We start from the raw sequence: 25,100 nt of genomic DNA, 5'->3' as shown, positions 1-25,100 counted from the left end.
CTGAATGGTACAATTACAGGCCTCCCGCTTCTCAGCAGTCGACGGATGTTCGCATGACATAGTACACAGCGCTGGCTGGGCGCTTCCAAAACACTACACTGACCAATTCCTCTAGATATCCACGTACCCATCCCCTCCTTGTGCTCCATACCCATAGCCACCCGCGCCCCCTCCATGAGCTCCGTTGAGATCCTCCAAGTTCCCAACGCCTGCTCCACCAGGCATCCGGATGCTGACTTCAGTCTGGAAGCTAGACCGAACTTGGTTGATCTGGGCGATGATGCGTTCGCAGCCCGTACGAAGGGCCTGAATTGGTGTGAGGCGGCCATCGGTTTGGATACGCAGGAGCGTACGGGGCTCGAGAGGGTGGGGGACTTTGTATCCGCAGAAGAGAACGCCCGGGACTGCTAGGACGGCGCTGCGGGAACGAATGACCGAACAGAGAGACGGAACAGTATGAGCTGCTGTTGCTCCCTGAGCGTGCCATAAGCGCAGAGCACTCGTCGAGGTACTCTGCTACTCACTGTCTAAGCATGTTGCCCATGGTGTGATCCTCCTTGTTCAAGATCACCGATACGGCATTCTCGATCTGGGTCTCCTCCTGCACCTCTACTCTCTTTTCTCCCTCTCCGAGAATGAAGAGGGCGAATCGATCGGGAGCGTTCGACATAGCTGCCGTCCCTTCTCGGTAGGTTCCGAACGCGAGTAGGAGAGGTCTAGAATGCGGCGACAAGAAAAGAAAGGGAGGGTGGGCTACGAGTTCAGCATACCGGGTCGTAAGACGTGGCGTCCGAGCTACGCTCTTGTTGACCTCGCATTCCATTCCTGTTGCCTGTCGTCTCGTCCCAGTTTCCTCTCCTGGCAATGTCATATACCGTTGTAGTAAAGTTGGATCATACCCACCGAGACTAAGTCGTGTCTCGATGGTCCGACAGTGTGAATATGATAGTTCTCGTAATCATTCATGCTTTGCCAGGCTGTGTAGATCCACGCTTCCTTCACAGTCTCCCGTAACGTCTGTGTCTATCTCACCTTGATGATCGAGGGTCCTGCCCTGCTCTCTACGTTTCTTGACTGGGGAGGCAGGAGCGCAGGAAGGAAAAGACGGGCGATGGTGGATCAATGGATGGCCTGGCCTGGCCTGGCCTGTGTGCGTGGGTGAGGCGTGGCTGTCGAGTGCGCGGTTGAGCTCTGGCTCCGCTCCGAGGTTGCGAATGCGTCTTGGCGTGGGCGAGGGGAGACGAGGCGCAAGGGTGGCTGCTGCCCTCCGATTTCAAAGTCTACGCCTGGCCATGCGCTCCCCGCCCGCCCTACGCCTCCTCCCCCGCCATTACCTGTCCTGATCCCCGCAATTGCCCGCACTTTCCCCACTCTACCCTTCATTGCCGCTTGCAGTCAGTCCATCGTCGACCCTGCTGCTCCCGATTAATCCGCTCACCCCCCGTCATCCAATCTGGCATCCAAAGACCCTACAAGTATGTCCTCACCTAGCGCATCCTCGGGCAGCTCCTTTCAGACCCGCTACCAGGAAAGCGCCACCTCATCGGGCCGCACCACGCCCGATCCATCTCATCACGCATCGTCCTCCTCCTATCAGCCTTCGAAAGCAATGGCAATGGCTCAACCTCAACCACAACCACCGCGCAGGTCATCTACACCTGCGTCGTCCTTCCTTGCGCCACGCTTCTTTGGAGGATATCCCTATGACTCCATGGTCGGCGCCAGCGCCAACCAGCAGGCTTCGTCTAACACAAGTGGAGCCGGTGGCAGTGGAAGTGGAGCACCCAATGGACCACCAAGGAGAACGTCGTTTGGCACCTCGCTCGGGGGTCGTCTGAGCGCACTCAGCTCTCTAGGATTCGGCGGCGGCGCATGGTCACAACCCCCCACTTCGCCGTCTCTGCAGCACCAAGCTCCGGCATCACAGACTTCTTCAGCAGCAGCCTCTCCCATGCTCAGACCAGCTGACAAGACAGCTGCAACGCCCGTGACTGCCTCTACAGAAGGCGGGAAAGCGAGAGGAGCGCAGCAGGTGGAGAAGAGGCACATCTGCGTGCCCGATGGATGTGGTGGATTTGTCACCGTCGAGAGGAGGGACAGGCGGCCGTCACAGGCTTGAGAAAGGTTCTCGTCTCGAGACAGGAGCAGCTTGGAGTCAGAGCCTGAAGCCTGCATCGCTGTCCTCGTCCTCCCAAGGTATCCCTGTCTGCCCGGAGACGGTCTACAAGGTCTGGTCTTCTTGGCACGCATGGGCTCGCCTGGTTCATCGTCCAGCTGACATCGAGGCTGACATGCAGCATATCCTCACGAGCAATTCGCGGTCTGCAGGCGCCTCACCGCCTCAGTGCGAAAATCGAGGTGCGATCGTAGCTGTCGCGACACCTGCCTGGCGTCGAACATTTCCAAATGTACATGGTCTTTCTGTCGGCTCGGCTCCTATCACTAGCCTCGCGCACGTCACCAGTTCTATCACTGCTTCCTGTTCTCTCTTCCTTGTCTTCTTTGGTCCCACTTCATCCGATTCGACATGTCGCACGAGTCTCGTGCATGCGCTCTCCTTCTGTATCATATTGCTTTGCACCTCTTCGTACTTTAGCTCGTCACTTTGATAATACCTTCCCGATCTTCTCTGCTCTGTGATGTGTCTTCGAATGTTCAATTTCGCCGAAAAGATCAGACAGTCAAGGTAACTTTGGCGGCTCGGCAGGTGCAGACGGCATGGGTCGATATCGATGGTGTTGGAGGGGCGCTCCACATCCCCTCGCGTGCCGAAAAAGGCGACACGACGCAGCTCCGCCTTCTGATCCAAGCGAAGGCTGGCTGGTGCTCCTCTCCGCTCGTCCCTCTCAACCTGAAAGGCTATACCGTCAGAGTGATACCCATCCGTCGTACCAGAGGTCGGCCATCACACCTTCCACTTGCACGTCGCACCCTCGTGGCCACACCTTCTCACCATGGCTCTCGAACGGTGGACAATGCGCCCAGGTGTCATACCCCCGCTTCGGCGCGTCTTTCACTTGGTGGCTACCCTTGCCTTCCTCGTCCTCCTGCTTCTGCCGTCTTCGGTATTGGCTGCCAAAGCTCCCGATGTGAAGCTATCAAGATTCGAGAGTCTGCCAGCTCGGCTCTCTTACTTCGATGATAGCTCCGTCGTCCTCTATCATGATTCGATGAGGGGCAACGTATATCGCTCCCCTGACGAGGGGAAGACGTGGCAGCAAGTGTCCAGCATACCCAATGGGCAAGCATATATGCTCATGGAGCACCCCTACGATAAGCGTATGGCATTCATCCTCTCGTCTGGCAAGACGCACTGGCGGTCAGCAGATCGTGGTACCACTTGGCAGCAGTTCAAGACTCCAGAGCCACCGGCTGTGAGGGTAGGAGCGCCCCTTGAGTTCAATGCCGATGAGAAGCATTGGAATTCGATCATATTTACCGGCAAGAAGTGCAAAGGTTGGTCGCCATGGGGAGGTATGATCTGCCACGACGAAGCCTACCACACCACGGACGGATTTGCAACAGATCCAAAGCCCCTAGTCGAATATCTTGTCCACTGCAACTGGGCAAAATCCTCGGCCGAGCTTGTAGTCAAGCAAGAGCATCTCAACCGGATATTCTGCATCGCTTGGGAAGACAGTCCTTCCGGGGGTAGCACTTCGCCGCTACTCCTCGATCCAAGACATATCTTACAGAGTCGTCAGGCAGGTTCTGGGCATGAGATCACACCCAGGGCGAGCGGTGCCACGCGCCTCTTCTACAGCGACGACTTCTTCGCCACTAAGCATCTCGTAGAGCTGGACATGGGCCGGGATGCCAAAAACTTTGTAGGACTTGGTCCCTCCAAACGGTATCTGGTAACTGCCCTGAGGGACATCCAGAGCTCGACGGGAGGCAATGCAGGCACGGAGATGGCGATGTTCGTCTCTACTGATGGAGACAAGTGGCGCAAGGCCAACTTCCCTCATGGACATGGCCTGAGAGAGAATGCCTACACAGTCGTGGACTCCACCCTACACTCACTGGTAGTGGACGTCCTTGATGCTGCTGGCACTTCCACAGGCACTCTCTTCACAAGTGATTCGGAAGGCATTCATTTCGTGAAGAGTCTAGAGGCCACCAGTCGGAATGCCCAGGGCATTATTGACTTTGAACACCTCGAGAATATCGAAGGGGTGGGGCTCGCCAATGTCATCACAGGTCTCGCAGGTGGTACAAGCGAAAGACTCACTCGAAGCATGATCACATGGGATGATGGTAGTAGATGGAATTACATCAAGGCGCCCAAGGCTACTGGTGTAAAATGCGACGTCAACGATGTACAACGCTGCTCTTTGAACCTCTATTCGGTCACAAAGCTTCACAACATCGGCAGAGTCTTCTCTTCCACTGCTCCTGGCTTTGTGATGGGTGTGGGATCGATCGGTGATCGCCTCATGCCGTACGAAGAGTGCGATACCTTCCTCAGTACTGATGCCGGTCGTACTTGGACGATGGTCTCTCAGGACGCCCACAAGTACGAGTTTGGAGATCAAGGCAGTATTCTGGTCATTGTCGATGACGAGGACTTGACAGACCACGTCAGCTACTCCTTTAACCAGGGCAAGACGTGGGAGAAGCTCGCTCTCGGCGTCAAGATGAGGGCCAAGATCCTCACTACAATCCCTGATAGCACGTCTCAAAAGTTCCTCCTCATCGGTACTCAGAGTCGGGCCGATGCTGGAACGCAGCCTCGCCAAGTTGTCGCCTTTCTAGACTTTGCTACAGTGGGCAAGCGGAAGTGTGGAGAGAAGGACTTGGAGAAATGGTACGCTGAGAGCGATGGTACTGCTGGACCAAAGTGTCTGATGGGCCACAGGCAATGGTTTGCACGACGCAAAGCCGATGCCGATTGCGTAGTCGCCGACAAGTTCCACGATCCGGTGGGCAAGGAAGAGGCGTGCCCATGCACCGATGACGATTACGAGTGCGACTTTGGCTACGCCCGAAGCGACAATGGCGCATGCCTGGCCTTGGGACGGGAGACTATTCCAGCTGGAGAATGCGATACATCCCGCAAGACTACCTACTTGGGCTTGTCTGGGTACCGCAAGATTCCTGGCAATACCTGTGACCCTTCAAAGGGTGTGAGAAAGGATGCTAAGATCAGCAAACCTTGCACGCAAGGAGCTCCCCAATCGGGCACCATCGCTGTACAGCGACACGACTTTCCAGGACTCATTGTCGACCACGTATGGATCCCTGGGTCAAGCGTTGTCCTCGCTCAAATTGATGATGGCTCGATCTGGAGGTCGACAGACGACGGAGCTTCTTGGACCGAGATGCATGCTGCCCCTGCATCTAGCGATGCAAATCTCCGTTTCCTCGCCATGGCTTTGCATGAGTACGATCAGGAGAGGGCATATCTGATCACTGCGGGGCTGCGAGTGTGGTACACGTACAATGGCGGCAAGAATTGGGACTCGTTCATTCCCCCGCTGCCGGCGAACGGATTGGGCATTCCCATCTTGCGCTTCCACCCCCTCAAGAGTGACTGGCTCATTTGGGTGGGTAGTCGAGACTGTACCACATCTACGGGCAGCGCATGTCGAAGCGAGGCATGGTATTCTACCGATCATGGCAGGAATTGGAATCTCATCGATTCTTACATCAAGTTCTGTGACTGGGCAAGGGCCAAGCAGTTCTCAGTCGACTCCTTAGCCATCATGTGCGGATCCTACAAGGACAAGGTTGGCTCTCAGCTGGCCTTTGACTCGAAGAATGATCTTCAGCTTGTGTGGGGATCGCCTTACTACAAGAACAAGCGAGTCCTGTTCCCTCATGTCGCCGGTATCGCTCTCTTTCAAGAGTTCCTCGTGGTGGCTGAGCTGCTACGCGCGACTGGCACCTTGTCGATGCAGGTATCGCTCGATGGGCATACCTTCGCAGAGGCGCAGCTGCCACCCAACTTGCACGTCGACAATCGTGCCTACACAGTCCTTGACTCTGTGACTCGGGCGCTTTTCCTCCATGTCACCACTCGTTCTGCTCCTGGCTCCGAGCTTGGTAGCATCGTCAAGAGCAACGGGAACGGAACGTTCTTCACCATCTCGCAGGAGCATGTCAATCGCAATGCGGCAGGCTACGTCGACTTCGAGAAGATGCTGGGACTTGATGGAATCGCTGTGATCAACGTGGTCGCCAATGCAGATGATGCTGTGGTGTCTGGTCGCAAGGACCTGCAGACTCGCATTACCCACAACGACGGTGGAAGGTGGAAGGAGCTCGTCCCGCCTCGCGTGGACACCTTTGGCGCTCCGTACGCTTGCAACACTGTGGGCTGCAGTCTCCACCTTCACGGCTTCACCGAACGTGACAATGGACGTACATCCCTCAGCAGCCCTTCTGCAGTAGGACTTATGCTTGGCGTGGGCAATGTGGGCAAGAAGCTGGCTCCCTACGCGGACAGTGACACTTTCTTGACAAGAGATGGTGGCTTTACTTGGGAGGAAGTGCACAAAGACGCCCATAAGTGGGAATTCGGTGATCAAGGCTCCATCATCATTCTGGTCAATGATGAGGCGCCTACGGACACAGTGCTCTACTCTACGAACGAGGGCAAGAAGTGGGAGAGCTACAACTTTGGCGACAAAATCCGTGTGCGAGACGTGGTCACTATTCCAGAGGATACACATCGACGCTTCATCCTCTTTGGTACCAGTGCACGATCTCAAGCCAAGTCGACTGCCATCCATCTCGATCTCTCGTCGCTAGCCCAGAGGAAGTGCGTTCTGGACCCGAGCCGACCTGAGCAGGACGATTTTGAGCTCTGGAGCCCGAGCGAGGAGCGCGTAGAAGCGTGCCTGTTCGGCCGACAGACGTACTACTACCGCCGTAAGCGGGATGCAGACTGCTATGTGGGTGAGAAGATCATCCAGCCACATCAAATCGTCAAGAATTGCACTTGTACCGATGCGGACTTTGAATGCGAGTTCAACCACTATAGGGACCCTGCCACGAACCAATGTGTACTGCATCCTGGTCTCACGGCACTGGCTGCTGATGAAAGGGAGCAGTGCACGGGCGACGAGGACTACTGGTACGACCGGACCAGCGTGCGCAAGATCCCCTTCTCGTCTTGTCAAGGAGGAAATCGCCCAGATCGAGGCGCACGGCACGTCTGTTCGACGAGCCTCAAGAGGCACGGCTTCTTCTGGTGGACCACCATTCTCCTCTCGCCCTTCCTCCTCGCCGGTGTGGTGGGCTACTGGTGGGTGACCAAGAGTCGCGGACGCTTCGGCGGGGCTATCCGTCTTCCCGACGCCAGGGACTATGCAGACTCGCCGTTGCTCCAGACTATGGCGTCGGTACCGTGGTTCGTGGTGGGAGTGGCGGAACAGAGCTGGGCGTGGGTGCAGCGACAGGCGGAAGATATTCCCTTCCTTCGCGATCGCTTCTTCAGGTCTAGGAGGCCGTATGGTAGCTATAGAGGTCTGGCGCAAGACGATGACGCAGCTGTGAGTATTGAGAGATCCCAGTTACAGGCTTCAACATTACCTTGCTGACCACACTAGATATCGTGCCTTGCCGCCCTTGCTCCTACAGATCCTACGAGACTACGATGACGAAGACTTTGAGAGCCGATAGGTTGGGGGGGCAAGCAGCGGTCTGCCATTGCCGGACTATCGTGTCACCACAATCTACCTCCCTTTCCCCTCTCTCTCTCTCTCTGTGTGCTTTCCCTAATGAATATTTGTCTATATTGATTCTTCGTGTGTCTGTACGACGGCGTGTGCGAGTGCGGAAGAGCGGCGACGCTGAGGCATGTGTTGATGTCTGAACGCCAAGGCGCGGCGTTGGAGGCACTGGAGCAGAGGACGCGTTGCAGGTGGGATGATGCAGCCAAGGGTGCGGGGCGTGTGCTTGTGTGCCTTGAGTGCGGGCGCGCCTTCTCTCCTCGTTGCTCTTTCCTTTGTGTGCTCGATCCTCGCTTTCCCCGTCGTCGTCGTCGTCGTCTCCTTGGCTCTATTCCCTCTGATCCTTTCCTCCATCTCTCTGTCAGTCTCTGGTACCCGCTTCGTCCTCTTCCTTCACACTCTCTGTACGCCCCCCAACATGGAGTCCTTCCGCAACCTCTTCACCGAAAGGTCCGTGTTGCATCGACGAGCCACCTCTGCCTGCGCCAGTCAGGGTCTCTACGTCGCACCACTTGCCAGTGCGACGGTCCCCTCGGCAAACAAGACGATCCTCCAATGGGACGAGTCTTGTCTCAGCGAAGGCACCACCAAGATAGACATTTACCTCTATGCCCCCAGCTCTGCCAAGGCCAACTTGCCCATCCACGCATGGACTGGAATCCCTGCTAGCAAGGGCTCCTACGAGGTCAAGCTGGAGCCCAAATGGTGGAACGTCACCACCTCTCAGAGCTCCACTACTCAGCTCAGTCTGAACATCGTCAATAGCGGTAACCAGCCTTGGGACTCCGCGAATCCCTTTGGCCCCACCTGGAGTGTCACTTACGTCGGCAGCAGCAATCCCCCTGACGATGCCGTGCAAGGTTCTTCTGACAGCGATTCACTCATTTCAGCCTTCTACGAAGGTGGCAGTCTCACTGCAGGAGGTAAGGCAGCTGCCATCGTCTGCCCACTCATCGTCTTCCTCGTCGCCATGGGAGTATGGATCCGAAAGTTGCACATCAACCGAAACAACAAGACGGCCGACTGGGCTGACCACGTAGACAAGCGTATGAGCAGGATCTCCGTAGACTGGGTCAGTGGTGGAGATGGATCGGCTGGACCAGTACCTGGTAGTCGACCTGCCTCGTTCTACCCTCGTCCCTCGGCCAACTTTGCACGAGGCGGTTTCGACAACCGTAGTTTGGGTGGAGATACCAGCGCATCGGGAATCGCCGGAAGGGGTACAGCGGCTGCTCGTGCCATGGCCGGTATCGATGCCATGGAGCCAGAGTTTGCCGACGAGCACGAGATGTTCGAACAGCCTCCTCGCGGATTCTCCATGTACGATGGTCCCGATGGTCAGAATCGCCGAATCTCCTTTGCCGACAGGACAGCGGGCGATCGTGTTTCTACAATCTCTTACGGCCAAGACGAATCTTTCAAAAAGGGGCACAATGCTACTTCATCTCTGCCGCGGGTCGGCATCAATGGCGGTGGGTTTGCGCGCAACGCACAACACAGCAAGATGTCAAGCGTGGGCAACAACTTCCGTCTGCGCGACAGCTCTGCAGATGTGATGGGAGACGACGGACCTGATGATGCCTACGAAGGACTCGACGATGGGGATGACGACTACATGAGCCCTGAGCAGGAACAGGGTGCATTCCCTCTAGACTCTCGAGGTGTCCAAGACCGCATGACCCAGAGACAGCGCGGCCACCAGCCTACCCCCTCCGAAGCGGGTGACCGGGCTCTGAGGGAGTCGATGATGCAGTATCCGGCCGTGACAATGATGGACAGCGATCACGACCCCATGCCTGATACGGCAGCAAAGGACTATTCGAGTGCCAAACCCGCCGGAGCCTCGTCGGCAATGCGCTCGATGCGCACACCTCAGTCGGGACTTGGCCATCGACACCAGGCCAGTCTTGCGCAGAGCAACATTAGTAACGAGGACGACGTGGTGGGGTACAATGAGGCGAAGATGATCTAAGCTGGGCATCCGGCCTGACTATGGACATTGGAGCGATGATCTCTGCCTCATTCCTCTCTCTCCCTTATCCCTCTCTCTCCACCCTCCCTACTTCCAACCTTGGAAACTCTCCTTGCTCTCCAACCGACCCCTGCTTGATGCAGGCGCGTCGGACATATCACTGCTCTTTCGACGATTTCCGCCCTTTCTCATGATTCGCACATCTTCTCTCGTTGCGCAGGGTTCGCTTTCTTGCCCGGTGTCAAGACGCGCACACATCCCTTCTCGCTTTCGAATTCTTGTGTACTTTCATCCCTCCAGCTAGCTTGCTGCTATGCTCCTCTTTGACGGCTCGTAATGCAAACGTGACGAAACACACGAAGTCTCTGGAATTGACAATCACGAAGCCTGATACCCTGACTGCTCGTCGAGTTCTAAGGGCATGAAGGGAAATGTGTCATCGGATCCTCCTTCCCCTCCACCTCTCTGCTCCGTGTGTCCATCCCTCTGTACATCCATCCATCCATCTGACCCTGATCCTCATCGGGTTTAACGGCCCGGCGCTAAGGCCGCCCAATGGAACTCGGCTCGGTTAAACTCCCTCGGTTAAATCTCCTCCTCTAGGGCCTGCGTGCAGGTGGCAGAGCCCGCCTGCGCCCGTCCATCCGTTCATGACGAGCTTGAGGTGACAGATTGATAGATTTTTGAAGCCACGAGGTGCATAGGAGGACTTGACCCCTAGGACCGAGCATAGAGTAGCAAGAAGAGGTACAAGCAAGCAGCATAGGAGCTTGACTCATACTCCTTTACTCTTCTACCTTTACTCTCCCTTTATGACACGGCGAGAGTTGCATCTTGGCTGTCTGGACTTCTTGATTCTCCAACATTTATAAGGAAGCGGATTTGGCTTGCACTTTGCAGCCCCATACACATACCCTCCACTCCTTCTTTCCCTGCATAGCCGCTGCGCCCTCGATACAGGAAGGCATCCACTTCGAATCTTAGCATCGGATCACGGGCTGTTACATCCACCACCTCCGCCACCCGGCTCTGTCTCCAAGATCATGTCCACCTCACATTCTCAAGAGCATAGCGCAGTGGCCGAAGGCGCCGCTCCTCCCCTCGGGCTCGAGGCGAGGCCGCATGGCGATGCTTGGGGTCTTGCCAGAGAAAGGGAGATGCAGCAACGCCTCGAGGCGCGAGAAGCTGCAGAGGCAGATGGAGAGGGAGAGGCTATGACGGTGGTGAATACTCCCAGCAAGGGAGGAAGCGAGACAGGCCAGTCCGAGTCTGGATCGCCTTCCTACAAGGCTGGACAATCCGCAACGGCGAAGCCCACGTCTGGAGATCAAGCACTGGCTCAGGGTGCTCCGGCTGTGACCGGTGCAGAGGTCAAGGGGGATACCATTTGGGTGGACTTCCCAGCGGGAGATCCAGAGGATCCCTTCAACTTCTCACAGGCAAGGAAATGGTTCATCACCATCCTTGCCGTCTTTTTTACAGCTGAAGTGGCTGCAACTGCCTCTGCATATGTCCCTGGTATATCGCAAATGGAGACAGATCTCAACGTTACCAATCACGAGCTGGGCTTGCTAGGCATCTCCATCTACGCGCTAGGATTCGGAATCCCGCCACTTGCTCTAGCTCCCTTCTCGGAGGTGTTTGGAAGGAGAAACGTATACATTGCCTCGCATCTTGCGTATACCCTCTTTTTCCTCTGCTGTGGACTCGCACAGAATATGACGACGATGCTCCTGGGACGCTTCTTTGGTGGGGCGTTCGGCAGTACTGGGTCAACTCTCGTAGGAGGTACGTTGGCTGATATTTGGAGGACGAACGAGCGGGGGTTCCCTATGGTGAGTACAGGGGGTGGTCCATCGACGTCACTGCTCTGGTCGGTGAGCTGACTCTCTGATCTCGTCCTTTCATCCTCTCTACAGGCTCTATTCGCAACCGCCGCTATCTTTGGAACCGGTTTCGGCCCAGTCTGGGCAGGCTGGGTTGCTCAGCACGAGTCTCTAGGATGGAGGTGGATTCAGTACATTCAAGCCATCTTCACCAGCGGCGGCTTACTCCTCTTGGTTTTCTTCTTCCGCGAGACCAGAGGCTCCGTCATCCTGACACGTCGTGCAGCGAGGCTGCGCAAGGAGACTGGTGATGAGCGCTATCGAGCTCGAGCTGAAGCGGAGCGAGCTTCAATCCCTGTACTGATCAAGGACTCGCTCACACGACCCCTCTGGCTGCTGGTCTCTGAGCCCATCGTCATTGCCTTCTCGCTCTGGATCAGCTTCCTGTGGGGTGTGATGTACTCACTGCTCGAATCCCTAGGGCTGATTGCCGATCTGCACGGTTACACGCTAGGTCAAGAAGGTCTTCTCTTCCTATCCATTGTAGCCGCTGCTATCCTTGGTCTCGCCACCAATCCTATCCAGGATAGACTATATAACAAGAACTTCTCCAAGCGAGGACCAGAGGCGAGACTCTATCTGGCCATGATCTCTGCCGTCACATTTCCAATTGGCGCTTTCATCTATGCTTGGACCAGCTATCCAGACGTGTCAATCGCTGGCACCATCATCGGCGTCATCGTCTTCATGTGGTCCGTTTTCAACGTCTACCTAGCAGTCTTCAACTACCTGGCCGACAGCTACCTCATCTTTGCCTCTAGCGCACTCGCAGCTCAGTCCTTTGCCAGGAACATGTTCGGACTGGCATTTCCCCTCTTCACAGAGCAAATGTATCACAACTTGGGTTATCAATGGGCTTCTAGTCTGGCAGGGTTTTTAGGAGCAGCTCTGGGCGTGGTGCCCTTTGTGCTCTTTATTTACGGAGATCGGATCCGTGCTAAGAGCAGGTTCTCGATGCAATTGCTGGAGTTGGAGAAGAAGAGGGAGGCAGAAGCAAAGCAGCAACAGGAGAAGGTGGACCTAGAGACGAGTTCGTGAGAGGACAGTGTGCTCTGTACTTGTAGCAAGAGCCAGTCAGTACCTTTGCAATGTAGCAATGCAGCATTCCACGCAGCATCAGTCACACACTCTCATGCCCTTGCGTCGATCGCCATGCGGCATCAAAGCCAGGCACCGGAAGTGAGACGTCGATGCGATGTCGTGGCAGCAAAGGTGCTGTTGCGTCGGCGTCTGAAGTGGAGTGAAGCGGCGCACGAGCAAATGGCAACATACCTTGCGCCGTTCGTACGGCTTTGTGGGCGTACATTGCCTTCAGCTACATGGAGGCAAGCTAGCAAGGTCGCCTTCGCTCTTCGAGGACGTCGACGACGCAATTGCGGGAAGGCTGTAGGGAGCCTTCCAGAGTCTTGCAGACTGCTACCAGCAAGAGCGAACGTTGCCAATGTGATGCAGGCGTCTGGCAAGGGAGCGAAGGCAAAGCTTTGAGATTGGGGCATGGTCGATAGACCGGTATAAGAAGACAGCTTCTGAGGCATTGTCAACCCTCGCCTCGATCAACAACAGCTCTTCAGCGCTTCCCTCTAGTCGAATTCGTCACAGTCACCTCTCACCTAGCCGCTGACACAACACATATCTCCACACACACACATATTCACGATGTTCTTCAACACCTGCAAAGTCGGCCTCGCCATTGCTCTGAGTGCTCTCCTCTCTTGCATCGCTACAGCAGCTCCTACACACCCATACAATGCCGATGGTACGGTCTCTTGTCATGCAGTGAGTTCTTCTGGTTCGGTCAGAGCCGCCTATAGCCCAGCGACAGACTACTGACTTTCCTCTACCATGGCCACCTCCGTTTTCCCCTGCCCTCTCCAGCGCGGCACTCCCGCCAAGCTTCAATGGGTGGACCAAGCCGCCAAGAAATCCGGCTTCCTAGGTCTCAACAACAAAGGCCAATTCGAGCTTCGTCTCACCCTCTCAGACAATCCCGCCTATCCTCAATTCAGCATCTGCGACTCGACCTACATCGGTTCCAGACAACGAGGAGGGCTCTACACTGGTCATCTTCAGCTACTGGGGAAATGCATTGCGGTTCGTCAAGGGGGACTGCACTTGGATCCTTGCCCTATGAGAGATGATGAGAGTCAGACGGCAGCGACCTTTGGGCTTATGAAAGCGACGAATCAGATCTCGGCGGCGGGGGGTGAATTTGCTATTCGGGGACACAAGGGGATTCAGCTCTTCCTTGCGTGAATGGGGATTTGCTCCGGCAGTACCCTCTCTTCCCTCTTTCCTCGATCTTGACTCAGACAAAGGGAGGGAGCTTCATGGAATGCTATTTACATCTATGAGACGCTATATGCAGAATGACTTGCGAATAATATACATACTTGGGCTTACATACAATGACCATGGGCTCTGACTTTCAATGCTGACTGACTCCCTGCCCATTTATTTCTTTTCCCACCGCTTCTGAAGTTCCCGCACCTGACCCTCTACATCACACCTCGCTCCCCTCCTGCTTCCCCTCAGAGCCGTTACTAAAGGTCTTCTTGATCCTCTTCTCCGCCTGTAAAGCCTTGAAGCGCATTCCCAATCCCAGCCTCTGCATCTTCCTCCGCACTCCTTCGCTCAGAGGAACAGCATCGGAGCGACCCGAGTTCGAAGATGGAGACTTGACGCCGATGCCTGGACGTGGAATGGAGATGGTTGAAAAGGGAGATGGTGCAGCCACCGAGTTGAAGGAGATCTCCTCGTCGGAAGATTCGAGAAGACCATTGGCGCCTCGAGAGCTGATCCAAGGCAGAGGCAAGAGATTGGAGCGTAGTGGCTCTTCTTCCACTCCTGAGATGCCTGGCTGGTCAACGACGATGGCTACTGGTGACGGCCTACGACCAAGGAAGGGCAATCGTGGCGACTTCTCGCGCTCGATGCGTTCTTGTCGAGTCGCTTCGTCATCGACTTTGCCCAAGGCAGCGCTCTGGAGCCTTTGCGTTGCTACCGCTGACTGGATTGCGAATGGCACATCCGGAGAGCCCTCACGTTCTTCTACTCGCGCAAGAGGATCGTTACTAGCGAAGCTTCCTCGATGGTGTTGACCCGAAGATGCCCATAGACGAGCGGAGCTGCTGTGGCTCTCTTCTGCTCCCTCGCCATGGCCATTCGCCGACTTGGCCGTTGCTGCGACAGGTCTGTAACCCGCAGCAAAGAAGGACATGCTATCTGCTTCACTCCGGGAGCGTTCGCGCGAGCCAACATGGGAGCGCGTGGGGTCGCTTTCACTCCTGTTCTGTCGCAAGGCCACACCAGTCGAGGCTGCAATGTCCGACACTCGCTTGCCTCCGTGACCTCTGGTGGAGCCGTCTGAGCTGCTCCTCGCCTTTGTACCACTCGAGCGCCTGAGATCTCCGGATAGGAGATTATTGGAAGACTCTACGCTTCCCCTTAGACTTGAATGCGATGGTCTTCTCCAAGGACCGGCAGGCTCAGCTATACTGTGAGACCGCGCAGGCTCTCCCTCCGTTGAGGATCCCCCTTCCCTCGAAGCAGTCCGCTGCAGATCCACCAGGCTTGTGAAACCGCCCTGCCAATCCTGGACCCCTCTGTCGGACGAAGGCTGCTGAGCCGACCCCGATCGATCGCGGGAGATGGACACCGCACTGAAGGAAGACCGCAGAGAGCTTCCCTGTCTCTTTACATTGGAAGCGGGAAGCGGAGGCGCCTCGTAGACGAGCTCCTCGGTTTCGCCTACAGAGCCTTTGCGCAGCGATGAAGCAGCAGAGCCACTCTGTTTGCGGTCCTTTTGATTGTTTGAACTAGCCGAGCTCGAGGTCAAAGCGCGGCGTCTGGGGGTCCCGGCAGAATGTGGAGAGGTAAATGCCGATGAAGTAGCGAAAGTTGATGAGGAGAGGAAGGGCGAAGAAATTCCGCTGGAGGAGTTCTTGCGCCTGTGCTCGTTCAAGATTGAGCTGTCATCTTCGTCCAGCTCTTCTTCTGAAGAGCTATCGTCCTGGTCCGCCAGTCCCTGTACCTGGCCTTGAGAGCCGTTCCGCGATTCCGTCAAGAAGTTGGGTACGTGACTGTTGGCGAGACTACTCCGCCTAGATTTGACAGAATTTATTGTAGCTCTCCTTTGCAGTGAGGAAGAAGAGGAGTTGGCAGAAGAGCCTGCCTCGATCTGCGCTCGCAGTGTCCTGAGCGAGTCGTGGTAGCCCGGATCGTGCAGCTCGCCGTCGGCGCCGAGCATGGCCTCACTAGAAGTCAAGCTCTGCCTGCGTGCGGCAGAAGACATGCCAGGGTTGCCTCGTCTCTTGGCAGCTGAGCTGTTATGCGGGTGCAGGTTGAGTTGCCCCAACACTGGCGAGGATCGCCCAGAGAGCATGATTGGAAGCGGGCGTTGCCTCGATCCGGAAGCAGAGGGTGATGAATGATTAGAATCAGAGATGAGGTTAAGAGGGAAAGAAAGGAGATGTGGGGTTTGTGGGGGGACGGGTGGCTGCTGTGAACCATAAGCTGAGCAACGCGGCTCCACACTGCCCGATTCTTGGCGGCGGTCAGGCACGACGCCCTGGCCGAGAATATCTCCCCCACCTAAGCGAACGTCGGAAGTGTCGGCTCAGGTCCTCGGTGACCGGTCGCTGGATGCCTCTCCCCGCGGGGGTGTGATGTTTGTGATCGGTCCGCAGAGGACAAGTTCTGCCAGGAGCAGGTAAGGCGTGGGAGAAGATGGGAATGCGAGTGAGCTTATCCTCATATCTTTTGTACATCCAAGGTGCGGATCTTCCGCCCACCCCTTGGTCTGAAATAGCATTGCTGAGCTTCGCCCTCTTGTCAGCTCAGCAACTTCACCCGCTTTGCTCCCGCGTTTGCCTCCGCACACTGTCTGTGGTGGATCGGGGACGGCTCTTCCGCGCCGCGCTGAGTTCCGATGTGAAAAAGACGCCGATCACCCCGCCGGACCCTGGCCCGCTCACCTTGGCCTGACAAGTGACAAAAGCGGAGTCGGCCGCCCGCCCCCCTTCGGAACGGAGGAACGAGATTCGGAGAGACAGACAGACAGATGACACCTCTCCTTGAATCAGGAATTGATTGTCGGATGACAGGGCCCCTGTCTCGGAGCAGATGGCTTGGTGGACAGACGCCGGAACAGAGTAAGTGCTCGATCTAGCGCAATTGTCCTCGTCCAGACTTGTGAAAGAAGGCTAGACGAGGGCTCGAGCGGCAACCACCATGCATAGGCAGCAGTCAGAGCGGCAACGATCGACACGATCTTGTCGGCAAGTATTGTCTAGTGTCAATATGGGAGGTCACAATAGACGTTGAGTACAAATGTGATGATCAACGTCGGTGAGCTGTGCGGCCCAGCATCTGACCGACTCGCGCTGCGCCAGTCGGCGGTGCATATCCCATCCACTGAGATGGATCCGCCGGCGAGGGCGGTGTCTGGATGGTGATGCGTCCGCTTGCTGATGCCATTGGTGGTGGCTGTCTGCTGTCTGCTGCTTGACGCCCATGACGAATAGGCTACGCCCACTGTCTGCCCACGCCGGAGGGTGAGCGGGGGGGACTTGGGTGAGCAGCCCCGTGGCGTGCGCGCGGTGTCCGTCGCGTTTCCTCCGTGGTGTCCGAGCGCACTGCTCCTGTGCCTTTATCACCTTTGGGCCGGCGACGGTTCCTGTGCCCTTCTCGTCGTCACCTGGGGGCGGCTGCTGCCTCGCCTGTGCTTGCTCGCTCGATCCTCACTTCTACCATCGTCTCCCGCAAAGGGCCGACACCCATCTCACCATCAGCCCCCTTTGCCCATCTCCCTGTCCGAGTATCGTCCTACCTTCGTCTTCCCCCTCGTCGCGACGGTCGCCGCGCTCCTCCTCGCCACTTATTCTCCATAGCCCGCCCCCCTTGCCTCTCCACTTGATACGCTCCTTGGCACCACTTCTAATTCTTCTCGGCAAAAAGCCACATCGGCTGCCGGCTGTCCTCGTTCGGCATCTCCTTCAACCTCTTGGCGCTTCCCGTAGCCTTCAACACCCCTCATCGACCAGATCTACACACTTCTGCCACGGCCACGTCCATCTGCACCAGACCAGGCACGGTACGTCAAGGCAGCTTCCGGAGAATTCGCCCGTCTGCGTCCCTCGCAGCGCTCATAAGCCATCGCGTCGGCCGACGTCACGTCACGGGAATACAATCCGAAGATCAAGATCTCTCAACCGTCGTCGCCACCCTCGCTTGCTTTCGGAGTGAAGTAGCCGGGCATACCTCTTCCCTAATCTTGGCCTTAAGCCTCCTCCCACTTGTGCTTCTTGAAGTCCACGACGGAGGGAAAGTGACAACGTGGAAGATTCCCTCCTTCCAAGGTCTGTCTCCGGTCATCCCTACCATCAGCATTTGTAGTCATCCTGCCGGTGTCAAGCATTCGCCAACGTCATCATGTCGGAGAAGAACTATCTCACTCCTTCGCTGTCACCGGCATCCTCCTCGAACGGTAGCAATCCGCCGCCGCCGTATCGCTTCCACCAATTGCCATCAACACCGGGTGGATCACTACCTTCTTCGAGACCTGGGTCACCACCACATGGAGGCAGCGTGCCATCGCCCGGTCAGCCAGGTACATTTCTGCTCAATCTGGGCAAGTATGGTGGCTACTACGTGATTACGATTCCCGTGACATTTCAGCGGCTGCTGGGAGTGGCAATCAGGAGATGGAAGACATTACTCTTCATCTTCCTCTTCTCGACACTAGCCGCATTCACCATGTTTGGAGCAATGTGGACAGAATGGCGGGAAATGACATACTATAGGTAAGCACAGGACGCCAGCTGTGACGAGATGAGCGTACGATTTGTTTGACTGACATCATCGTCATTGTCACTCGGCCATTGCAGAGTGGATCCGTACCCCATCGTCCCGCAACGGGCAGTACCGACGCCATATCAGTCTCACAAAGCATCACAAGGAAAAGCAGAGAACGCAGCAACGGGGGCAAAGAAGCCTCTTCATTCCCCACCCACAATCGGCTCTTGTCCCGGTCCTCGGGACGGCCTGCCGATCCCCCACTCACCTCTTCAGACTTTCCAGACACCTGAAAGCCATCCCATCCCTCTTGTTGGAGACTACAAGCTGGTCGGCATGGACCCCAACCAGTGTCTGACGTACCGCTCGCGGTATTCCATGTACTCAGATGAGGCGCTGGGCATCTCATATCGAACCGATGTCGACGAAGATGTGAAGAGGCAGCATAGGGCAAAGGCGGCCCTCTACGACGATGACCCCGACAACCTCAAGCCTGTCAGGTCTGCCCCTTCTGTGTCTGCAGCAGCCAATGCAAGCAACTCAACGAACGCTCCTCATTCGGCTCACTTGCTGAACAAGGCTCGTGTGACTCCGGCTTACAACAACACAGATTCTCTATTGGGCCCACGTAAGCCAGCATCTATGCCGGAAGGCGAATGGGAGCGGTACTTGAGGGACAGGATGTGGCGGGCGAATGTGAGGTCAGAGGAACTCGGTCCGGAATCCTTCCCAGACTGGAAGGCATTGATGGAGAATTGCTTCAAGCAGAGGGAGAAAGAGAGGGGTCGAGCGGGCGGTGTGGAGCCTTTCGATCCGACCACCCAGCCTATTGCTGATGTGATCGAGCAAGAGCAGCAGGATGAAGATGTCCCTCTCAAGTTCAAGACCACACCGCAGACGAAGAGGACTGCTTTGGTGATGAGGTCCTACGAGGGCTACGTCTGGCGAGAGGACGACATTCTGAACATGCGGGCTCTCATCGCGGAGCTCTCTCTGAACAACCCCAACACGCCGTACGATATCCGGATCTTGGTGGAAGTCCACGGCAAGCATCTTGCTGTCTTCACATCAGAGTGGGACAGACTCAATGTCTTGAGGAGCTCAGTCCCGAGGGAATTCTGGGGCATGGTAGAGCTGTGGACAGAGGATGAGATGTGCGCCCTCTACCCCGGTCTACCTGGAAAGTTCCTGAACAACATGATCGCTCAAAGGTAAATGGTACAGATGAAGCAGAGCTGCTGTGATTGTCTGCTGACACCCTCGACTTCCTTTCACTCTTCTTGTCTCACGCAGCTCTTACCGCTCATGTCTGATGGCACTACAAAAGTTTTACCTTGATCACACCGAGTATGACTTCGTGTGGAACTGGGAGATGGACGTGCGATACATTGGCAACTACCTTGACTTCTTCGAGGGCATCGAGGATTGGTCTCGCAAGGAGCCTCTGAACGTCGGCATGGACAAGTACGACACCTGGTTCGTTCGAAACGTTACCGCGTCAGAACAAAATTGGGCAGACGATCCCAAGTTGACGAAGGGTCGGGGTGAAGAGGCAGATCTCATCACTTTGGGTCCAATCTTCGACCCTCGAGGGTCGGGATGGTACTGGGAGTACGACGTGCAGAACTACCCGAAGGGCCAAAATACACATCGTCGCGCTTCCATCGGAACCAACATGAGGATGAGCCGGTCGCTGTTGGATGCGATGAATGTGGTAAACGCCGAGGCGAAGAAGTCGTTGCACTGCGAAGCATGGCCTACTACTCTGGTTCTGCATTCGCAGCTGCCAACAGGGCATGATCACTCCTTCTACCCCGAGGCCGGCTTCACACACAATCTGCCCTTACCTTTCAAGGGGGTGTATGCTCCCCATCCGATTTACTTCAGGCACCACTGGGACTCTGATGTTCTGCATGCAAGGATCAACCGCCCTGACTTCTACAAGAAGATCAACGAAAAGGTCATGAGGGACTCGACGTTCTACTACGATGGAAAGCACAGCAAGGAGATCTACATGGGTTGGAAGGAGAGGGACGACGTCTGCCGAAGCCCAATGCTGCTGCATCCCATCAAGAAGATCAACTGATCCCATCATCGCGGAAGGACAATGTCATCCCATCAGGTTTTCCACCTTAGCACGAGCACTCTCTCGCGTGGTTCACGAGCTCCGCTTCTGAACATCACACGTATTATCAGCGCCCATCCGAGTCTCCGGTCTCGGCCTCTCAACGTCTTCAATATACTCACGAACTCACAATGCTCGCCTATGGAACAGTCACTCTTCCCCTTCCTTCCCCCCTCCTCTCCACTACTCTTTCACTTTGCACTTGCTCTCCCCCGTCATTCACAGTCCCTGTACACCCTTTTCAAATCTTTTCCCGCCACACCCCCTTTCCCTCTTTCACTGCCGGCGTCAAAATATGTGTAACCGATGTCAAGCGTTGCTTTCCCCTTTTACACCTCTTCTCTCTCCCTTGTGTCAATAGCACTACAACTGGTCTCAAATCCCTCGGCCAACAGTCGATGTGACCTCCCTGATGCGTTGGACTGGTGTTGCTCCTCCACCTGCGTGTGACTTTCTCTGAGAGCTGCTTCCGCTCCGAGCGGGAGCATTTTGACCCTAATTGTGACCGATCCTCTACTTCATTGGCGCTTCTACATCGCTCCATACAATCCATTTCCTCAAGGAGGTTGAGCTTTGAGGCCTCCATCGACATCAGTAGGAAGTCCTCAGTCTTCTTCGTGGACTGGAAGGAGAGGACATCACAATGGGCTCCGCAGAAGACGAAGCTCTCCTAGCCGAAATTGCTCGGCTGACCGGACAGATCGATCAAGCTAAAGCGCATCCTACCTCTACCTCTACCTCTACATCTCATGCTGGCTCTCCTTACTATCACCAACAATCCTACTCTGGCTATTATGGTGGATCAGGAAGCGGCAGCGGAAGTTATCACGCGTCTGCAAGGGGAGGCTACGCAAGAGGAAGGGGAAGAGGAGCGCCCAGTGCTGGTGGACCTCCAAGCAATGTCAGTCGACATCGCAAGCTTGTACTGAACAATGGAGACTCCAGCACCGCTTCTCCGTCTGCGTCAACATCTGCTCCAAGCTCGGCCGTGAATCCGAGCGGCAGTCAAAGTACTTCTACATCTACTGGCGCGACTGCTGAGCGGGCGACGAGTGCGGCTGGTGCTGGCTCTTCCGGGTGGGTGAAGCGCAAGACGACGCATAATATGAGCTTGGTCAGCGCTGATACTTTCGAGAAGACGTGAGTGGCTGAACATCAGTAAGGGGCTGATAGCGTGGCAGTGCATACTGATCATGCTTGGTGCTCCCCTTGCCCAATCTCTCCCTTCGACGCAGCGAGCCGGCTCGAATCGCCGCCCTACAAGCAAGTCAAGAAGCCAAAGCAGCAGCTCGGGCTGCCAAGCGTGCTTCCTCGTCTTCTTCCTCCATACCCAACAAAAGTCTCTCGGCAGTGGGACGTAACAAACCAAAAGGTAGCTCAGCAGCTGTGAGAAGAGGAGACAACATGGGTGAAGTGATCATTGATGGAGTCGTCTTTGTCTTTGACGAGACGGGAACAAAGCTGGTAAAGAAGGTCCAGCAGCAGTCAGACTCGGAGTCTGCTTCGAATGCCACAGGAGCAACTACCGCGACAGACCCGGCGGCTCCTGGCGAACAGGCCTCAGAGGGGGCTGGTGGCGCAAGTAAAGCGCCACTGAGGACCTCTGTCAATGGACAGGCATTCGTACGGACCAAGAGAGGCAACTTGATCAGCGCCGAGCTACTAGAGAAGAGGAAGGCTCAGAAAGAGAGTGCAGCAAAGCTGAAGAGGATGGCCGCTCTAGGTCGACAGATCGGAGACAACGAGAGGATAAGGTTGGTCTGCATTCAGTGGGTGCGGCGATTCTGAGCGATACTGAAGCTTCCCTCTACATCATGCGGAGCAGATCATCCGGAAAGAAATCTCGCAACAAGACGCTGAGTAAGCCGGATCAGGGACCGAAAGGGCTCTGTAGCTTCTTCACCAAGACAGGTCTGTACCCTCGCTCTACTTTTTTGACGTACCTCGGAGGGTTGCTCAGCTTCACACCGGCCTGGAGCGAGGACCTTACCAAGCAGCTACGTCTGATTACCTCTCATTTTCTCTTCACCCGCACTTTCCAACAGGTCAATGCAAGCGCGGTCTTTCCTGTCCCTACGCCCACGACCCCGCCAAGCTAGCCATCTGTCCCGGCGCTCTCCGCCCCACAGGCTGCACTCAACCTCCCGGTCTCTGCCCCCTCTCCCACTCCCTAAGCTCTCCAGAACGAATTCCTCATTGCGTCCACTTTCTTCGCTCTGCTGGAAAGAGTTGCAGAAATGGCGAGGAGTGTCGCTACCTCCATCCTCCACCTGCGCTTACCGCCGAGGTGCTCAGTAAGGAAGATTGTCCCGTATGCATGGACTTTGCGCGATTGGGATGGTGCGAGAGGGGAAAGGGCTGTACGGCGCGACATACTTTTGATTGTGCAGACTTCCTAGAGAAGGGAAGCTGTGAGAGAAAAGGGTGTAGGTTGCAGCACAATGTCGTTGCAAGGGAGAAGATGGTTTCTTCTACCGCGGCTGGCGCGGGGTTGACAGCAACAGGTGAGCAGCTGGCAGCACAAGGTAGCGCTGTTCGTAATCCCGTAACGGGGGAGGAAGGAGCCAGCACAGAAGAGGTGGACCTCCCGTCTACTTCCTCCGGTCTCATCTCAGCCAACCACGGCGCCGCTACGGGCAGCAAGAGGAAGCGAGGAGGTCGTGCTGGCGAGCCTGTCCCTCTCGTCGAGCCGCAAGAGGAGGAGGAAGGCGTCTCGTTTGTTGGAGGTGGGAAGAGGAAGAAGGCCTTTCAGCAGAAGGACTTCATCTCTTTCGATGATGATGATGACGATGAAGAGGAGGACGAAGAGGAGGGTGAAGACAAGGGACGTACAGGTGGTGAGACAGAGGATCAAGGGGATGTCAGTGAGGTCGATTCTGTTTCAAGTGAAGACGACGACGATGAGAGCTCCGATGGGGAGAGCAAGAACGACGAAGAGGATGAAGATGCAGGTAGTGACACTAGCAGTGATAGTGACAGCGATGACTCCTCAAGTGAGGGCTCGAGCGAGTAAAAGAGGGTACGAAAGAATAGAAGAACTTGTACAAGTCACATTGCTTCTTCTACAATGCAATAGAATCCCATCGCCCTCCTCTGCTTTAGGTTCTACAGCCTAAGGTCCGCTCCTCACTCTGGTGCTTGGCACCTTTGATATGTGTGTAGTCATGGCAACGGACGTCTGTATCTCATTGCGCAGGTAGTGTGTGTGTGAGAGAGGATGAAAGTACAGTGTGTGGACAAGAACCCGGGAACGAAAGGTAGCGTCGACTGACTATCTTGCTGTGAAAGAAGCGAGAGAGCGAGACAGTAGCTTAGACGACGGTACCGGCGTTGGAGGCGATACGGGGCCACAGGTCGGCACACTCCTTCGCTACCGGTCCAGTGATGGCGGAACCCTTCATGTCTCCCTTGGGGTTGACAATGACACCGGCGGAGTCCTCGAAGTAGAGGAAGACACCGTCGCGCCTGCGCCATGGCTTGCGCTGGCGGATGACCACGGCAGGCATGACTGTAGAGAAGGAGGGAGTGGAAGGGTGTGAGTATTGATGCTTGGACACAAGCTCTGATCTCAATTTGCACTTTGAGACTCCAGCGGCAACCTGAAGGACTACTGTCATCCCTCATGCTGTCCTTTCGCCGTCCCAACATCTCGGGACAATCTCAAAGGCAGTCCCTTCGATCCGTCCACCCTATCCCTGCATTGCCCGCCAAATTTACCCGACTTGACAAAACCAGATACTCACCCTTCTTTCGCAGCTCTGGCTTTCCCTTCTTGACCGAGGCAACAACCATGTCACCCGAGGCGGCAGCGGGCAGCCTGTTGAGTCGGGCTCCGATACCGTGGACGGCAATGACGAAGAGGTTCTTGGCTCCCGAGTTGTCGGCGCAGCTGGAAGGGGAAAGAGTTGGTGGGGTGAGATCATGTCAGTCGCAGGTTCGAGCTGACTAGGAGCTGTGAGAGTAACGTCGTCTTGACTGCCACCAATTGTCTTCTTTCTCTCTTGCAGGTACGAGGAGCGTAGCACCCTTTGCTCTTCTTCCCTAGTATGTCCCGTCTGGCCGCTGCCCGAGCGTAATGAGATACGATGAACCGCTGATGACCACCATCGTTCATGATCGAGCTCTCTCGCCATGCTTCTTTCTGCAAAAGCCCATTACCCCTCCTCCTCGGCAAGTGCAGAGCGATGCCTTCTCGTCCCACTCGACATTCCTTCCTCCTCACTCTCTCCTGTCCTTCCTTCCTTCCTTCCTTCTTCATGCCTTTTCGTCCTCTTTTGCGCAACGCTGTATGCTAAGATACCCACTTCATGACTGCTCCAACGGGGAGAGCGAGCGAGAGGCGGAACTTCGAACCGGCTTGAGGCTTCGACATTGTGATGAGGTGAGGTTGAGGATGTGGTGATTGGGAGGTAGGAAGGAAGGAGACTCGGTCGAGCGAAGCCGTGTGCGCCTGCGCCTACGCCTCCTCTGCCCTGCCCTGCGCCTGGCTGCGTCAAAATTCGCCCCGCCGCCGCCCCGCCTGGTGAGGCTCCCAGCCGCGAGCCCTGCTTGCCGGGGCACCAACCCGGGTTCGATCCGGGTCGGGTTGCGCGCTACGGTCAAACCCGACTGCTTCCCCCTTTCCGCATGGCAAGAGGGATACGCACGCG

The 25,100-nt window shown here is 56.0% G+C and overlaps 10 protein-coding genes across 10 annotated transcripts; 7 read left to right on the top strand and 3 right to left on the bottom strand.

Annotated features, from left to right (window-relative positions):
* Positions 1–51: 51 nt before the first annotated feature.
* On the bottom strand, positions 52–1,107 carry BCV69DRAFT_282068 (RBP11-like subunits of RNA polymerase). Its single transcript, XM_025492217.1, has 2 exons — positions 525–1,107; positions 52–418 (listed from the first exon to the last, which is right to left on the bottom strand). Exons 1-2 carry the CDS (start codon positions 821–823, stop codon positions 112–114), a joined length of 606 nt encoding a protein of 201 aa, XP_025348492.1. The 5' UTR covers positions 824–1,107; the 3' UTR covers positions 52–111.
* A 370-nt stretch (positions 1,108–1,477) lies between these two features.
* On the top strand, positions 1,478–2,119 carry BCV69DRAFT_298355 (hypothetical protein; the record flags this gene model as incomplete). Its single annotated transcript, XM_025494210.1, has 1 exon — positions 1,478–2,119. One exon carries the CDS (start codon positions 1,478–1,480, stop codon positions 2,117–2,119), a length of 642 nt encoding a protein of 213 aa, XP_025348491.1.
* Positions 2,120–2,843: 724 nt separating this feature from the next.
* BCV69DRAFT_282066 (Oligoxyloglucan reducing end-specific cellobiohydrolase) lies at positions 2,844–7,731 on the top strand. The gene has a single exon (XM_025492216.1). It carries the CDS (start codon positions 2,955–2,957, stop codon positions 7,542–7,544), a length of 4,590 nt encoding a protein of 1,529 aa, XP_025348490.1. The 5' UTR covers positions 2,844–2,954; the 3' UTR covers positions 7,545–7,731.
* Positions 7,732–7,955: 224 nt separating this feature from the next.
* Positions 7,956–10,045, top strand: BCV69DRAFT_166963 (hypothetical protein). Its single transcript, XM_025489473.1, has one exon. It carries the CDS (start codon positions 8,095–8,097, stop codon positions 9,646–9,648), a length of 1,554 nt encoding a protein of 517 aa, XP_025348489.1. The 5' UTR covers positions 7,956–8,094; the 3' UTR covers positions 9,649–10,045.
* Positions 10,046–10,862: 817 nt separating this feature from the next.
* Positions 10,863–12,572, top strand: BCV69DRAFT_247872 (MFS general substrate transporter; the record flags this gene model as incomplete). Its single annotated transcript, XM_025490266.1, has 2 exons — positions 10,863–11,483; positions 11,568–12,572. 2 exons carry the CDS (start codon positions 10,863–10,865, stop codon positions 12,570–12,572), a joined length of 1,626 nt encoding a protein of 541 aa, XP_025348488.1.
* Positions 12,573–13,190: 618 nt separating this feature from the next.
* BCV69DRAFT_276823 (hypothetical protein) lies at positions 13,191–13,787 on the top strand (the record flags this gene model as incomplete). The annotated part of the gene is made up of 2 exons (XM_025491128.1): positions 13,191–13,310; positions 13,410–13,787. 2 exons carry the CDS (start codon positions 13,191–13,193, stop codon positions 13,785–13,787), a joined length of 498 nt encoding a protein of 165 aa, XP_025348487.1.
* Positions 13,788–13,843: 56 nt separating this feature from the next.
* On the bottom strand, positions 13,844–16,293 carry BCV69DRAFT_282063 (hypothetical protein). The gene has a single exon (XM_025492215.1). The coding sequence runs from the start codon at positions 15,913–15,915 to the stop codon at positions 14,035–14,037; it is 1,881 nt and encodes a 626-aa protein (XP_025348486.1). The 5' UTR covers positions 15,916–16,293; the 3' UTR covers positions 13,844–14,034.
* Positions 16,294–17,766: 1,473 nt separating this feature from the next.
* Positions 17,767–20,497, top strand: BCV69DRAFT_166983 (hypothetical protein). The gene is made up of 3 exons (XM_025489474.1): positions 17,767–18,334; positions 18,419–19,537; positions 19,620–20,497. The coding sequence occupies exons 1-3, from the start codon at positions 17,964–17,966 to the stop codon at positions 20,410–20,412; spliced, it is 2,283 nt and encodes a 760-aa protein (XP_025348485.1). The 5' UTR covers positions 17,767–17,963; the 3' UTR covers positions 20,413–20,497.
* Positions 20,498–20,936: 439 nt separating this feature from the next.
* On the top strand, positions 20,937–23,554 carry BCV69DRAFT_166932 (hypothetical protein). The gene is made up of 4 exons (XM_025489472.1): positions 20,937–21,591; positions 21,687–22,205; positions 22,277–22,362; positions 22,497–23,554. The coding sequence occupies exons 1-4, from the start codon at positions 21,095–21,097 to the stop codon at positions 23,462–23,464; spliced, it is 2,070 nt and encodes a 689-aa protein (XP_025348484.1). The 5' UTR covers positions 20,937–21,094; the 3' UTR covers positions 23,465–23,554.
* A 106-nt stretch (positions 23,555–23,660) lies between these two features.
* BCV69DRAFT_282060 (ribosomal protein L14b/L23e) lies at positions 23,661–24,782 on the bottom strand. The gene is made up of 3 exons (XM_025492214.1): positions 24,756–24,782; positions 24,195–24,340; positions 23,661–23,959 (listed from the first exon to the last, which is right to left on the bottom strand). The coding sequence occupies exons 1-3, from the start codon at positions 24,758–24,760 to the stop codon at positions 23,763–23,765; spliced, it is 348 nt and encodes a 115-aa protein (XP_025348483.1). The 5' UTR covers positions 24,761–24,782; the 3' UTR covers positions 23,661–23,762.
* Between the last annotated feature and the right edge of the window lie 318 nt (positions 24,783–25,100).

Source organism: Pseudomicrostroma glucosiphilum, assembly GCF_003144135.1.
Source record: "Pseudomicrostroma glucosiphilum strain MCA 4718 unplaced genomic scaffold BCV69scaffold_5, whole genome shotgun sequence".
NCBI lineage: Eukaryota > Fungi > Basidiomycota > Exobasidiomycetes > Microstromatales > Microstromataceae > Microstroma > Microstroma glucosiphilum.
This window is presented reverse-complemented; position numbering and strand designations above follow the sequence as displayed.

Bases quoted from the DNA above. Each gene is read 5' to 3' on its own strand.
- BCV69DRAFT_282068 (XM_025492217.1), bottom strand. From the start codon at position 823: ATGGAATGCGAGGTCAACAAGAGCGTAGCTCGGACGCCACGTCTTACG. The intron at 419-524 runs GTGAGTAGCAGA...TCGTTCCCGCAG, and splicing joins ATGGGCAACATGCTTAGACA to CGCCGTCCTAGCAGTCCCGG.
- BCV69DRAFT_282066 (XM_025492216.1), top strand. From the start codon at position 2,955: ATGGCTCTCGAACGGTGGACAATGCGCCCAGGTGTCATACCCCCGCTT.
- BCV69DRAFT_166963 (XM_025489473.1), top strand. From the start codon at position 8,095: ATGGAGTCCTTCCGCAACCTCTTCACCGAAAGGTCCGTGTTGCATCGA.
- BCV69DRAFT_282063 (XM_025492215.1), bottom strand. From the start codon at position 15,915: ATGCTCTCTGGGCGATCCTCGCCAGTGTTGGGGCAACTCAACCTGCAC.
- BCV69DRAFT_166983 (XM_025489474.1), top strand. From the start codon at position 17,964: ATGTCGGAGAAGAACTATCTCACTCCTTCGCTGTCACCGGCATCCTCC. The intron at 18,335-18,418 runs GTAAGCACAGGA...CGGCCATTGCAG, and splicing joins CGGGAAATGACATACTATAG to AGTGGATCCGTACCCCATCG. The intron at 19,538-19,619 runs GTAAATGGTACA...TGTCTCACGCAG, and splicing joins AACAACATGATCGCTCAAAG to CTCTTACCGCTCATGTCTGA.
- BCV69DRAFT_166932 (XM_025489472.1), top strand. From the start codon at position 21,095: ATGGGCTCCGCAGAAGACGAAGCTCTCCTAGCCGAAATTGCTCGGCTG. The intron at 21,592-21,686 runs GTGAGTGGCTGA...CCTTCGACGCAG, and splicing joins GCTGATACTTTCGAGAAGAC to CGAGCCGGCTCGAATCGCCG. The intron at 22,363-22,496 runs GTCTGTACCCTC...ACTTTCCAACAG, and splicing joins TAGCTTCTTCACCAAGACAG to GTCAATGCAAGCGCGGTCTT.
- BCV69DRAFT_282060 (XM_025492214.1), bottom strand. The intron at 23,960-24,194 runs GTGAGTATCTGG...CCTTCTCTACAG, and splicing joins GCCAGAGCTGCGAAAGAAGG to TCATGCCTGCCGTGGTCATC.